This window comes from Dendropsophus ebraccatus, chromosome 10 (genome assembly GCF_027789765.1).
Source record: "Dendropsophus ebraccatus isolate aDenEbr1 chromosome 10, aDenEbr1.pat, whole genome shotgun sequence".
Lineage (NCBI taxonomy): Eukaryota > Metazoa > Chordata > Amphibia > Anura > Hylidae > Dendropsophus > Dendropsophus ebraccatus.
Window position 1 is genome coordinate 81,368,742 of NC_091463.1, and position 12,567 is coordinate 81,381,308.

Here is a 12,567-nt window from a genome sequence, read left to right on the forward strand (position 1 = left end):
GACATGTGGGGCTGTCACAACATGACGCCTATAGCAGTTGTCTGTCACCGTAAAACTGCCAAACAGCTGTTAGGAAGCTACAACATAAGTATTGTTGACGCCACAAGATCTTCTTATAGGTAGTCAGTGTTAAACCACCCCAGAAACATTATACAGGTATGTATATATATATATATATATATATATATATATATATATATATATATATGTTTTTTTTTTTTTTTATGGCCCCATTCACACGTTCAGTGATTTTTCAGGTCCGCATATAGGTCGGCTATTTGTAATCCGTGATCTGTGAAAAATAGTCGGTAACTGTGTCCGCGGTGCATCCACTGAAAGTGTTGAACTGATTTTTTAAAAATGTAACTAGTTTGCTTAGATTTGATCCGCGTTTTTGTGACATCCGTGCCGTCTGCAAAAAACACGGATTCCATAGACTTTTATTGGTAATCTGCACTAGGACATCTGTATAGTCTGGAGAAAAGAAGGGAAAGAGGGGACATGGTGGAAACCTTTAAGTATTTTAAAGGACTAAATAAGGTTTAGGAGGGAAGTGTTTTTAGAAAAAAACTGAACTCAAGAACAAGAAGACACAGTGAGAGGTTATCTGGGGGATAGATCAGAAGAAACATGAGAAAATATTACTTTACTGAAAGAGTAGTAGATGCTTGGAACAAACTTCCAGCAGATGTGGTTGATAAATCTATAATAACAGAATGTAAACCTGCCTGGTGTATACATATATCTATCCTAAGATAATAAGAAGGGAAATACTAATAGGGCAGATTAGATGGACCCAGTGGTCTTTTTCTGCCACCAATCTTCTATGTTTCTATGGACATGTCCTATTTTTTTGTGGTGCGGATTGTAGATCCACAATAGAATGAACTGTGTGAATAGCCCAATAGAAATCTATTGGCAATAAGTTGATCCGTAAATGCGGATCCTCAATCACAAACAACTTTGCTTGACTTGTGAATAAGGCCTATGATAGGGTCTCAGCATTGATCACTACCATAATCTGGACACCCCCTTAGGTCTGAACTTCCTCTTATCCCTGCAGTGTGATGGCATGCTGTCCACAATATAGACAACATATAAATGTAGAGGCTGCATTTGGCTGACAACCATCGTAGGCGGACAGGAACACTACAAATGGCATTGAAGTTTAATATTAAGTATACTGACGTATTTTTAGCATTAGGAAAGGAAACTCCCTTTAAGACTTTATTGTATGATGCACATCAGAGGAATGCCTGTGGTCTTCTACTTTCGCATTGCCTTTTACATGTGAATGGGACGTTCCTCATTTACAGCTGACGTGTATTTCCATGAAGTCGACACCTGCTGCTCCACTGTTTCCTCTTCTCACACTGAATGTGTATTTGTAGACACTGAATGAAAGGGATTCTTTCCTGCCACCTGGGATATACACAAATACCATCCATTGCTCATGTTATTCTCTATATACATTGCATCTGCAACTGAATGAGGTCACCGCGTGAATCATATGGGTGTCTGCATTAAAACAATGCCTAAAGGTTTACTGCATTTCCAATAACCTGGATACCCCCCCCCCCCCCATAAAATATATATTGGTCATATGAGCTACAGTAAAAACTAAAATAAAAAAAACCCAAAAACAACGTCTGTCATTTTGAGGCCAAATAACATCCGTTATTTTACAATGACGTCTGAAATTTCAAAATAACGGATGTTATTTGGCCTCAAAATGACGGACATCCTAAAAGCCGGCCATCAAACGGCCAAAAATAGACGGTTTGTGAACCTAGCCTTACAGGTAATGAACATGATATAAAGAGAACTTCTGCTACTGCTTTGCAATATAAATAAATGGTGCCTTTCCATGATGCTAACAGCTGACGTACATGCTGCAGGTTAGGGCTGTTATTAGAGGATGTCTTCCTTAGACAACCCTTTTGAATCTCCTGCATTAAATGGGTATTCCAACTTAAAAAATTTTTATTCAAATCAACTGGTATCAGAAAGTTAGATTGATTTGTAAATTACTTTTATTTAAAAATCTCAAGTTTTTCCATACTTATCAGCTGTTGTATGCCCTGCAGGAAGTTGTGTTTTCTTTCCAGTCTGACACAGTGCTCTCTGCTGACATCTCTTTCCAGGACAGAAACTGAGCAGATCAGTAGCAAATTCCCATAGAAAACCTCTCCTTCTGTGGACAGTTCCTGTCTCGGACAGAGGTGGCAGCAGAGAGCAGTCAGACTAGAAAGAACAAACCATTTCTGAAGGGCATACAGCAGCTGATAAGTATGGGGAAACTTGAAGTTTTTAAATAGAAGTAAATTACGAATCTATATAACTTTCTGGAACCAGTTGATTTGAAAGAAAAAGTTTTTTCGCCGGAATACCCCTTTAAGATGAGGTCATCACTGATTTATACAGAGCACAGTCACTTTTTTTTATGTTTTCAGTTTACCCTTTACTTCGTTACATCTCCAGCATTATCTTAGGGGGTGTTTTAGGGCATTTGATGTAAATCTATGAAGAATCCACAGCCAAATACCTATTTGGGCTATTATCAGCTGTACAGGCTAATGTCGCCCAGTGTAATAGGGCAAACAATCAGTTGATAGACAAGCAAGAGCTCATTCATTGGTTGATCCAGCCGAATCATTATTCATAGGCTACACATCTGCATGTGTAATAGGTGCGGCCAATGGCTGATTAGGCTGCATGACTGATCAGGCCTTGGGAAGGATCTGTAAACGATCGCTGATCACAGAGATGGGTGCTTGTTCACAGACAGGATCATGGCCTTAGAGGTGATGGTAAACCAGCATCAGCAAGATTAGGGGCTTGCTTGTAGAACCTTTACAAGGCTCACTCAATTGTGTGGCCCATTTTACTCCATTATTATTGCATGGGGCGAAGGGTGTCCAATGATTTTATTGGGCGCACAAGATTAAATCAGATGTTGAATGAGCATAAAAGGACCTTAAAGGGAATGTGTCACCTAAATTTTCTTTTACTGAATAGAATCTGATACTAAAACTTGTTCTTTTATTCTAATCTGTTTCTATTTTCTGACTTTATTTTTTTTATTTATTTCACTATTTGTACACTGTTATGGAGGCCTCCATATTGCCTGGACTGTTTTTAACAGCATTTAGTGACATGCTTTACAGCAAGACTCATGGACATAGACTGCAATAGACATAACCCCTTAAGGGTAGGGCCAACTGTCACTTTTGCATCTTCCTTTTTTCCTCCTCGCATTCTAAGACCCATAACTCTTTCATTTTTCCACCTACAGGGCCCTGTCAGGTCTTGTTTTTTTCAGGAGCAGGTGTACTACTTTGTAATGGCATCTTTCAATCTGCCATAAAATGAATGACGGAACCCCTAAAATATCATTTATGGGGTGAACTTGGGTCAAAGAATGTGATTCCGCAAATTTTTGGGGGGCTCCATGCTTACGTAATGCACTTTACAGTAAAACTGGCATTTTTCGTTTATTCTATAGGTCAGTCTGAACACAGCGATATGCATGGTTACTAGGTTTTCTAACGTTTCACTATTTTTATTAGCAGTAAAACATTGTTTTTGCAAATAGGCATATTTAAAATGGCCGTATTGTGACTCCTTTAGAGCTTTTATTTTTTCACCTACGGGGTCGTATGGGGTGTCATTTTTAGGGTCATGATCTCTAGTTTTTATTAGTAAAATTTTTTTCTAGATCAAACGTACTGATCGCTTTTTATTAATTTTTTAATACAAAAAAATGGCATTAAAAAAGGCAATCTTTATTTTCACGCTGTTCACCGTGTGGGAATAGTATTGTTTTATTTTAATAGATCGGACAATTACGCATGCTCTGGTATATAATATTTTAATTAACTTTGTTACTTTCTATGTGTTTTATGAAATGGGACGGGGGGGGGGGTGATTTTCACTTTTATTAGGGGAGGGGCTTTGGGGCATTTTGTAAATTTTTTATTGATTAATTTTTTTACACTTTTATAGTTCCCTTAGGGAACTATTACTTATATACATCGGATTGTATACACTGATCCCTGCTATGCAATAGCATAGCAGGGATCAGTGTTATCTGTGATCTTCTGATTCAGCCTGCCTGTGGCAGGCTGAATCAGATGACCGAACCGAGGACTGCACGAAGGAAGGTAAGAGACCTCCGGCAGTCAGGAAATGCGATCGGTAAGTAACCGGAGATGCTCTGGTCACTTAAACGCTGCGGCGTGTAGTAAAGCAGCCGTGTATATGACTGTAGTAAAGCAGCCATGTATATGACTGTAGTAAAGCAGCCGTGTATATTACTGTAGTAAAGCAGCTGTGTATATGACTGTAGTAAAGCAGGCATGTATATAACTGTAGCAAAACACGGGGGGAGATTTATCAAACACTGGGTAAAGTGAAACTGGCTCAGTTGCCCCTAGCAACCAATCAGATTCCACCTTTCATTCCTCACAGACTCTTTGGAAAATGAAAGGTGAAATCTGATTGGTTACTAGGGGCAACTGAGACAGTTTCACTTTACACCATGTTTGATAGATTCCCCCCCCCCCCCCCCCCCGGGATGTTGCTTAGATCTGACACAATTATGACACAATTATAATCAACAAATCATGAAACTTGATGCTTTTAAAGTGAAGAGTAAAACGAGGAAATTAAAACATTGAGGTTTTATAGTACAATAATATGTGTTTGACAGAATTAGGTTATTACATTCAAAGCAATATTTCACATTAGCAATAGAACATACAGGGAAATATAACATATAGCTATACAATGACACCAGGCACTTCATTATCTAACATTACAAAGAGATCTAGGCTGGCGACTACTGAAGGGTTAAGTATTCTAGACAATTGTTCATCCTGACCTGAGAAATGTGAAGTAGTGGTAAATCTTGTATTACCACGGGCAGCCAACAAGATCCATCATCTTGGTCATCGATAGATCCTGGCCTGTTTGAGGCTCCATACTTAACGGTGGTGGGCTTCAAGGCTTCTCCTATATCTAGGCCAGTGATGGCTAACCTTGGCACTCCAGCTGTTGCAAAACTACAATTCCCATCATGCCTGAACAACCAAAGATATGGCTTTGGCTGTCGAGGTATCATGGGAATTGTAGTTTTACAACAGCTGGAGTGCCAAGGTTAGCCATCACTGCACTAGGCCGTCTTGCCAGAATACAGTCAACAGTACATACTGAGGTTGTATCAGCTAACACTATAAATAATTCCCTCAATTAATCTGATTATTATTAAAAAAATTAATAGTACAGAATAGCGTTTGCATAGACAATCGGACTGTGAAGTAGTGAGCATTAGAGACAATTACTTTGGAGGATCATAAATAAGCAAAATCACCCGACCCTCAAGACCCTACAATATAATATTGAAATGATTTTCCTAAAGGGCCTTTTACACAGGCTGATTATCGGCCAGGAGCGTTGTAGGAAAAGCTTCTGCGGACGATAATTGGCCTGTGTAAAAGTTACAGTGATCACCCGAGGACCGGGCAAATAATGCTATATAGGCACAAATAAACTGATGAAAAAAAAGAAGGTAATGAATAAAAAAAGAAAAAAAAAATGTGGTTCCACCTATAGGGTAGTAGTTTATAATACATTATAAGGCTATGTTCACACTACGTATGTACTGTAGTGATTACGGTCGTGATTACTACGGGCCTTATGTAGTGCTGCCGCTGAGGGAATCCCACATAGTTTACAGTCCGGCCGGGATCCCTTACACTGTGAGAACATGGCCTAAGAGTGCATAATCCGTAGCTATTGTTTTAATATAAAGTCATCTGCTGGATATCTGGCCAAGAAGTCCAAAAAAAGTCTTTAGGTGCTCCTACACCTTTCATAGGGGCACCTTACACCTTTTGTAAAATGTATGGGGGTCTCCCGACACACTATGGTATGGTATGCTGGATTTTCCTTCCCGACTCTTTTCCAGCATGCTTCTCTCTTGTTTACAGTATCCACATCACGCCCAGCACACTTATAAATGTTACCATATTAGTATTTATTAACCCTTTCAAGACCAAGCTCATTGATGTCCAGGTCAAATGAATGCAATGTTCCTCCCCGCCTTCTAAGAGCCATAGCGCTTTTATTTTTCCACCTACAGGGCTGGTTGGGGTGTCATGTTTTTCTCTATGATCTCTAGTTTTATTATATTATCTTTGTGTAAAAGAAAATTTTTTATCGCTTTTTATTAATTTTTTCCTGAAAAAAAATCAGGAATCCTGTTTTTTTTTTCCGTTGACGCCGTTCACAGTGCGGGAACAATAATCTTATATTTTAATAGATCGTACAATTCCACACGCTGCGATATATAATATGTTTATATATTTTTAATATTTTTACAATGGGCAAGGAGGAATATTAAACTTTTATTGGGGGGTTTATAAGGGGCTTTTTAATACTTTTAAAAACTTTTTTTTTTACACACTTTTTTTTCACTCTAAAACATGCAATCATTAGATTGCATATACTGATCTATGCTATGCCATGGCATAGCATAGATCAGTGTTATTGGCAATCTATGCATAGAGCCTGCCTGACAGCAGACTCTATACATAGATCGCCGATCTGACAGGACGGAGGTAAGTGGATTATCATTTTGTCATTATGCCCCCCGGACACTGATGTATGCAGGGCCACTCTCACTGCAGCGGTCCCGCACATATCAAACCCCTCACAGTAAGGTATGTACATGTACATTCCTACTGCACGCGGTATGTGCAGTAGGAATGTATATATACCTACTGCTGATGTGAAGGGGCTAAGCATTCACAATATATAATGGTACCACTAACTACTAAGGACCACGGGAGAAGTTTATGCCAGTGTTTGGCATAAGAAAGTCACACTTTTTTAAAACTTTTTGCTACGCGACCCTGTGCTTACCAGAAGCAGTTGGGGCTTCCCTAAAAGGGGGTGTGCATATTTACTATAGTTTACACCAGTAACTGGCATAGAGTACAGTTAATAGTTTTTGTAGACGTCTCAGGGTCCTATTAGACGAATTGATTAGCGATTAATGATCACAAACGAGATTGTTCATTGTTAGGGTCCATTTACACGGAAAGATTATCTGACAGATTAACTGCCAAAGATTTAAAGCCAAAGCCAGGAATGGATTTGAAGAGAGGAAAAAACTCAGGCTTTCCTTTATGACTCTGTTTATAGTCTGTTTCTGGCTTTGGCTTCAAATCTTTGGTAGATAATCTTTCTGAGTAAATGGACCCTGATCCTGAAATTGTTCACCATATTACACAGAACGATAGTCATTAGTCACCATCGTTACAATGATCATTACTACGATTGCTTACTCCATCTGATCCCAGCAAAAGAAGGAACAATGTGCAATTACACTGAATGAGTAGTGAACGAATGTGGAATTACAGCGAACGATTAACGATGATTTTAGGGTAAGATATAAATGAACGATCAATGGCACACGAACGATTTTTCGATTGTTACCTGCAATTACACAGGAACGATTATCGTTTAATTTGATCGAAATAACGATTTTCCACACAATAATTGTCCAGTGTAATAGGGCCCTAAGGCTGCTACAGGGGCAGCTCCAGATGCACCGAATTCATTATGAGTAGGCATGGTCCGAACCCGCTGAGGTTCGGGTTCGGCTGAACCCGAACGCTCGGCATCGGATTCTCGCTGTCTGCCCGCTCCGTGCAGCGGGCTGATACAGCGGGAGGACCACCTGGAAAACTATGGCTATGGCTGTATCCCAGTTTTCCAGGCGTTCCTCCCGCTGGATCCGCCCGCTGCACGGAGCGGGCAGACAGCGCTAATCATTGCGGATGGTTCGGGTTCGTACGAACCCCGTCCGAACTCGGTTCGGACCATCCCTAATTGTGAGTCCACTGACTCTTCATTCGACACACCCATTCTTAGTAAAGCCTTCCATGAGTTCTAACTATTTCATTGCTGTTTATTCAACCTCACAACAGGATAACCCAGAGCATGGTTCCTGAATAAAGAGCCTATAAAATTACAGTATCTATACTCACCATTAACATACATTAAAACAAGAGCTGCATGCGTATTCTTACTACCTATTTTGCTTTCTTACGCTGGAGCCTGTGGTTCAGCGTAATTCAGCTTGATTGGCTGTTTTATATTACGTTATATTCAATACTTTGTCTGTTTTTCTTGCATTGTCAGCTTATTTGTGCCTATACAGTACATAGTAATTTTCTCCTCGTAAACTTTGTGTCATATTGCTCACTCACATTTAAAGGGTCCCCCCCCCCCCCCAATAAAAATGTATCAAAAAGTACATTGTTACATGCGAGGGTCTTCAGACCCCTCGCATTCAGTTCGGGTATAGGTGATCGACCTGGGAGCTCTCAATACTATTCGACAACCAAGTCGAGACACTCTGTGAGCTGACTCATTTTGCATTGGTGGATCATTCCTTGAAGTCTGCTTAGGTATAGGTAGTCTTTTGGTTACATTGTTTTGGCAGTGTATATATGTTCCTATCATTACTTTATATGCAGTATTATCAGGCTTTAAGGCCCAGTAAACGGGCAGTGTTCAGGACGTCATCCCGGGTAAGGTAGCAACCGCTAAGTTGTCGGTAACCAGTGAAGGACTCCCGTCCGTGTAGTACCCTCCAGTTGTCCACAAACAGAACCTGAAATAAGAGAAATTAGTTAAGTAAGGAACACTCAGAGTCCAACCTTGGCCTTTAGACTGTAGAACAAAAGTGGAGAAAATAGCAGAGACATTAGAAGGTAGCAAGAGCTTTCAAGGAGCCAACTTGACTATTCTTAAGCACCATGATAATAAGTACTTTTATAGCCCGCACAGCTCTGGGAGTCGGGTCGTGACATCACCATGTTATCCATGAAGTGACATTACCATGTTATCCAGGAAGTGACATCACCATGTCATCCAGGAAGTGACATCACCATGTCATCCCAGAAGTGACATCACCATGTTTATCCAGGAAGTGACATCACCATGCCATCCAGGAAGTGACATCACCATGTTATCCAGGAAGTGACATCACCATGTTATCCAGGAAGTGACATCACCATGTTATTCAGGAAGTGACATCACCATGTTATCCAGGAAGTGACATCACCATGTTATCCAGGAAGTGAAGCCTTGATGCAGTACTAAGTGTAGGGAAAAAAGCACTTTATAAGCATTTCCCGTAATAAGTGTATATTGGTGATTTGTCTAACTTTGGGAAGGGGCAATACAATACTTAAAAAAAAAATTGGACTTCTCCTTTAAGACCAACGATTAGTAGTACATCTGCCCCATGAAATGTACTCACAAAATCATGATGTAGCTCACGTAAAACATTCATCAACATAATATTCATCCTGGTCAGCACTGGTGTGATAGCAAGAAGACTGCCACAGGCCCAAGTTTTCACAAGTTCACCAGAAGATTTTGAAATATTCTTAGAAGTGATGTAATCGGTGGTTTTTGTATCACACGTAAAACAGCAATAAAAATGTTTTCAAAGGTTTTCTTTTAAAGGACAACTCCCATGAAAAACTTTTTCCCAGTAATTGAAGCACATTACAAAGTTATATAACACTGTAATATACTTCAATCACCTGTCTGTCCTCCTTCCCTGTCTTTTCCCCCCTCAACCCCCCACCAGGAAGTGTAAGAAACTCCTTCATACCTAATTACTGTCGTCACCAGGCTGCTCTCTCAGCTCCTTCTAGTGACGATGAGTCATCAGCAGGAGGGCTGCTCTAGCTCCTGTTACACCAGCCTCCCCCTCCCCTGCCTGGTCAGGTGACTCTGCTTGCTCAGCTCCCATTGGCTGAGCAACTGTAAGCCATCTGTCATTCTGCAACTCAATAATGACTCGTGACTGACTCCCGGCACATAACCAGCTACAGGACCCCCTCCCCCATACTCCCTCCTGCTGCCGAGTGGACTCAGTGAGTGAGTCATGTCACTTGCTTATCTTTCTCCTCACTCCCGGCATGTCAGCTACACAGACGTCTTATCTCTCCCCTGCTGCCCTGATCTAATTAGGGACGGCGATCCTGCAGAATGTACACTACAGTGAGGTGAAAGTATGTGTGTGCAGCCGGGGGCTAGGTTCACACTATGTAACTGTGCAGCTGTATTTTTTATGCGGCTGTAAATGCGGATGAAACTACGGCCGTGGGAAAAAATAGACATGCGGCTCAAAACATACGGTCATTTACTTTGAAATCTGGTTCAACTAAAAATAACAAATAAAATCTTAAGAAAGTGATGCAAACACCTCTGGATGCATCTGGGAAAGCAGGGAAACAGTTTACATGAATTGCTATTACCGGGGTTTGCGATCCTCTGCAGTATGCCGATGTCTCTCATGGTTAATCTATTAAAATAATAAAACACATTTTCGTTGTAATAAAGTGCCTTTCATTGTTCACTAATTAAATTTAAACTAATCCATCATTTTGCAATTAAATATACTGTTAAAATAAATAGATATATAAATAAATGTATATTTATATATATATTTATTTTTTGACAGTATATTTAATTGCACAATGATGGATTCGTTAGAATTAAATTATTGACCAACGAAACTGAATTTATTTAATCGAAAATGTGTTTTATTAATTAAATATTAATTAGTACAGGAAGCTCCATAAGCCGTTAATTCATATTGCCGGCAAAAGAGCATTCTGTACTAATCAACACTTTACTTTAATGAAAACATCAAATGTTTCTTCTAATTATGTTATGACAATAGCATTATTAGAAGAAACATTTAGAATTATATGTGCGCTCAGCTGATTGGCTGATCGGCTGAGCGCACATATAATGAGCCGGTCCGCAGCACAGTGACTTCATTGTGCTGCGGACCAGCGAAGAGGACACATCGGGGTGAGTATAGAGCTCTCCCCACCCCCTCCCCAGCACTGCACCCCTCCCAGCAAGGAAGGGGGGGTCAGTTAACCCCTTCCTTGCTGGGATGGGTGCAGTCTGACATCAGTCTGGCCCCCAAGGGGTTAAGGGGGATGCAATACATCCTCCCTTAACCCCTTGGGGGCCAGACTGTAAGCAGCGATCTGTAAAGATGCTGCATACTGTAAGGTGCACAACACCGCTCACAATGATGGGTGTTGTGCTCCTGTTTGTGTGTTTTTTGTGTGTTTCTCCCTTTTTGTTTTTCAGATATCGGTATCCTGGGGATTACGTCGGATTCCATGGACTACGTCGATGACCAGCGGTTGTTCTTTGAATTTTTTTTAATAAAATGGTCAATGAGGGGTGTGGGGGTGTTTTTATTTGAATAAAAAAATTTGTAAACTTGTGTCTTGTCTTTATTTCTTTACTTTATAGACTTAGTAGTGGAAGCCGTCTAATAGACGGAATCCATTACTAAGTTGGGGCCTAGTGTTAGCCGGTATAAAATGGCTAACACTAACCCCCTATTATTACCCCAGTACCCAATGCTACCAGGGGTACTGGGAAGAGCTGGGTGCCAGTGGTCCCGGAGCGTCAAAATTGGCGCTCCTGGACCGGGCGGCAGCAGGCTGGTAAGATTTAGGCTGGGGAGGGCCTAAACCAATGGCTCTTCCCACCCTGGTGTTACCAGGCTGCTGCTGTTTGGTTTTTAACCCGGCTGGTTATAAAAATAGGGGGGACCCTATGCGTTTTTTTTAAATTATTTATTTATGCAGCCCAAGTGCATCATGGGAAGCTGAAACCAGGAAGCAAGGAAGAAATGAAGAACAAGACTAGAAATCAGAAGGTACACAGGCGGAGGGAAATTCAAACAGTGACAGCTCAGGAGGGATGATAAGTATAAAAGCTAGGTTTCTGATTGTTTTTTGTTTTTTTTCCTTAGCGTGGGAGTTGTCCTTTAATGCTTCGCAGTTAGAATCAATGAGGACAGGAAAAGTAAGACCTAAAAACTGCATAGATAATAGTGTGGGAGTGAGAACTAGGTTTCGAACCTCAAACATCATGGTGGGAAATTTTATATATTTATAAAAATTAAAAAAAAATAATAATAAATAAGTAAATAATTATATATATATATATATATATATATATATATATATATATTTTTTTTTTTTTTTTTTTTTTTTTTTTTTTTTAAACACTTTTTAACCCCCCCTTTTGGGAAGATCACTGTTCAGGGGAGGGGAATGGTCTGATTCCATCTTTCCTATATATGTATGTAACCTTTCACTGCCATTGATGATGAGGAGGAGATTAGTGAAAGGTTCTCTCTATAGAAGTGCCAACTATTATTTATTTATTTTTAATTATTTTTATTACTTAATGCAATTGTTTTTATAAATCCTTTTAAATTGAATAGTATAGTTTACAATGGTATTCCATCCTCTCTTTTTACTACATTATCTGGCAATAGACCCTATGAAGATGTTTGCTGCGTAGGATGGGAGCTTCCCCTGACATACACTTTTCTGAAAGGCGAAGCTTTAAACAATCTATATCTATTAGTGATGTAAAATGATCTTCCATTACGATAGTGATAAGTAAAATATAATTTACAGGAAACTTTACTTCCTGTTT

At 39.9% G+C, this 12,567-nt stretch overlaps 1 protein-coding gene across 2 annotated transcripts in view; it reads right to left on the reverse strand.

Annotated features, from left to right (window-relative positions):
- Positions 1–4,663: 4,663 nt before the first annotated feature.
- Positions 4,664–12,567, reverse strand: part of TMLHE (trimethyllysine hydroxylase, epsilon) — a 33,497-nt gene continuing 25,593 nt past the window's right edge. For both annotated transcript variants that reach the window (XM_069943603.1, XM_069943604.1), the window contains exon 9: positions 4,664–8,683. In XM_069943603.1, the coding sequence (XP_069799704.1) occupies positions 8,552–8,683 (132 nt within the window). In that variant the 3' untranslated portion in view covers positions 4,664–8,551. The remainder of the gene's footprint in view (positions 8,684–12,567) is intronic.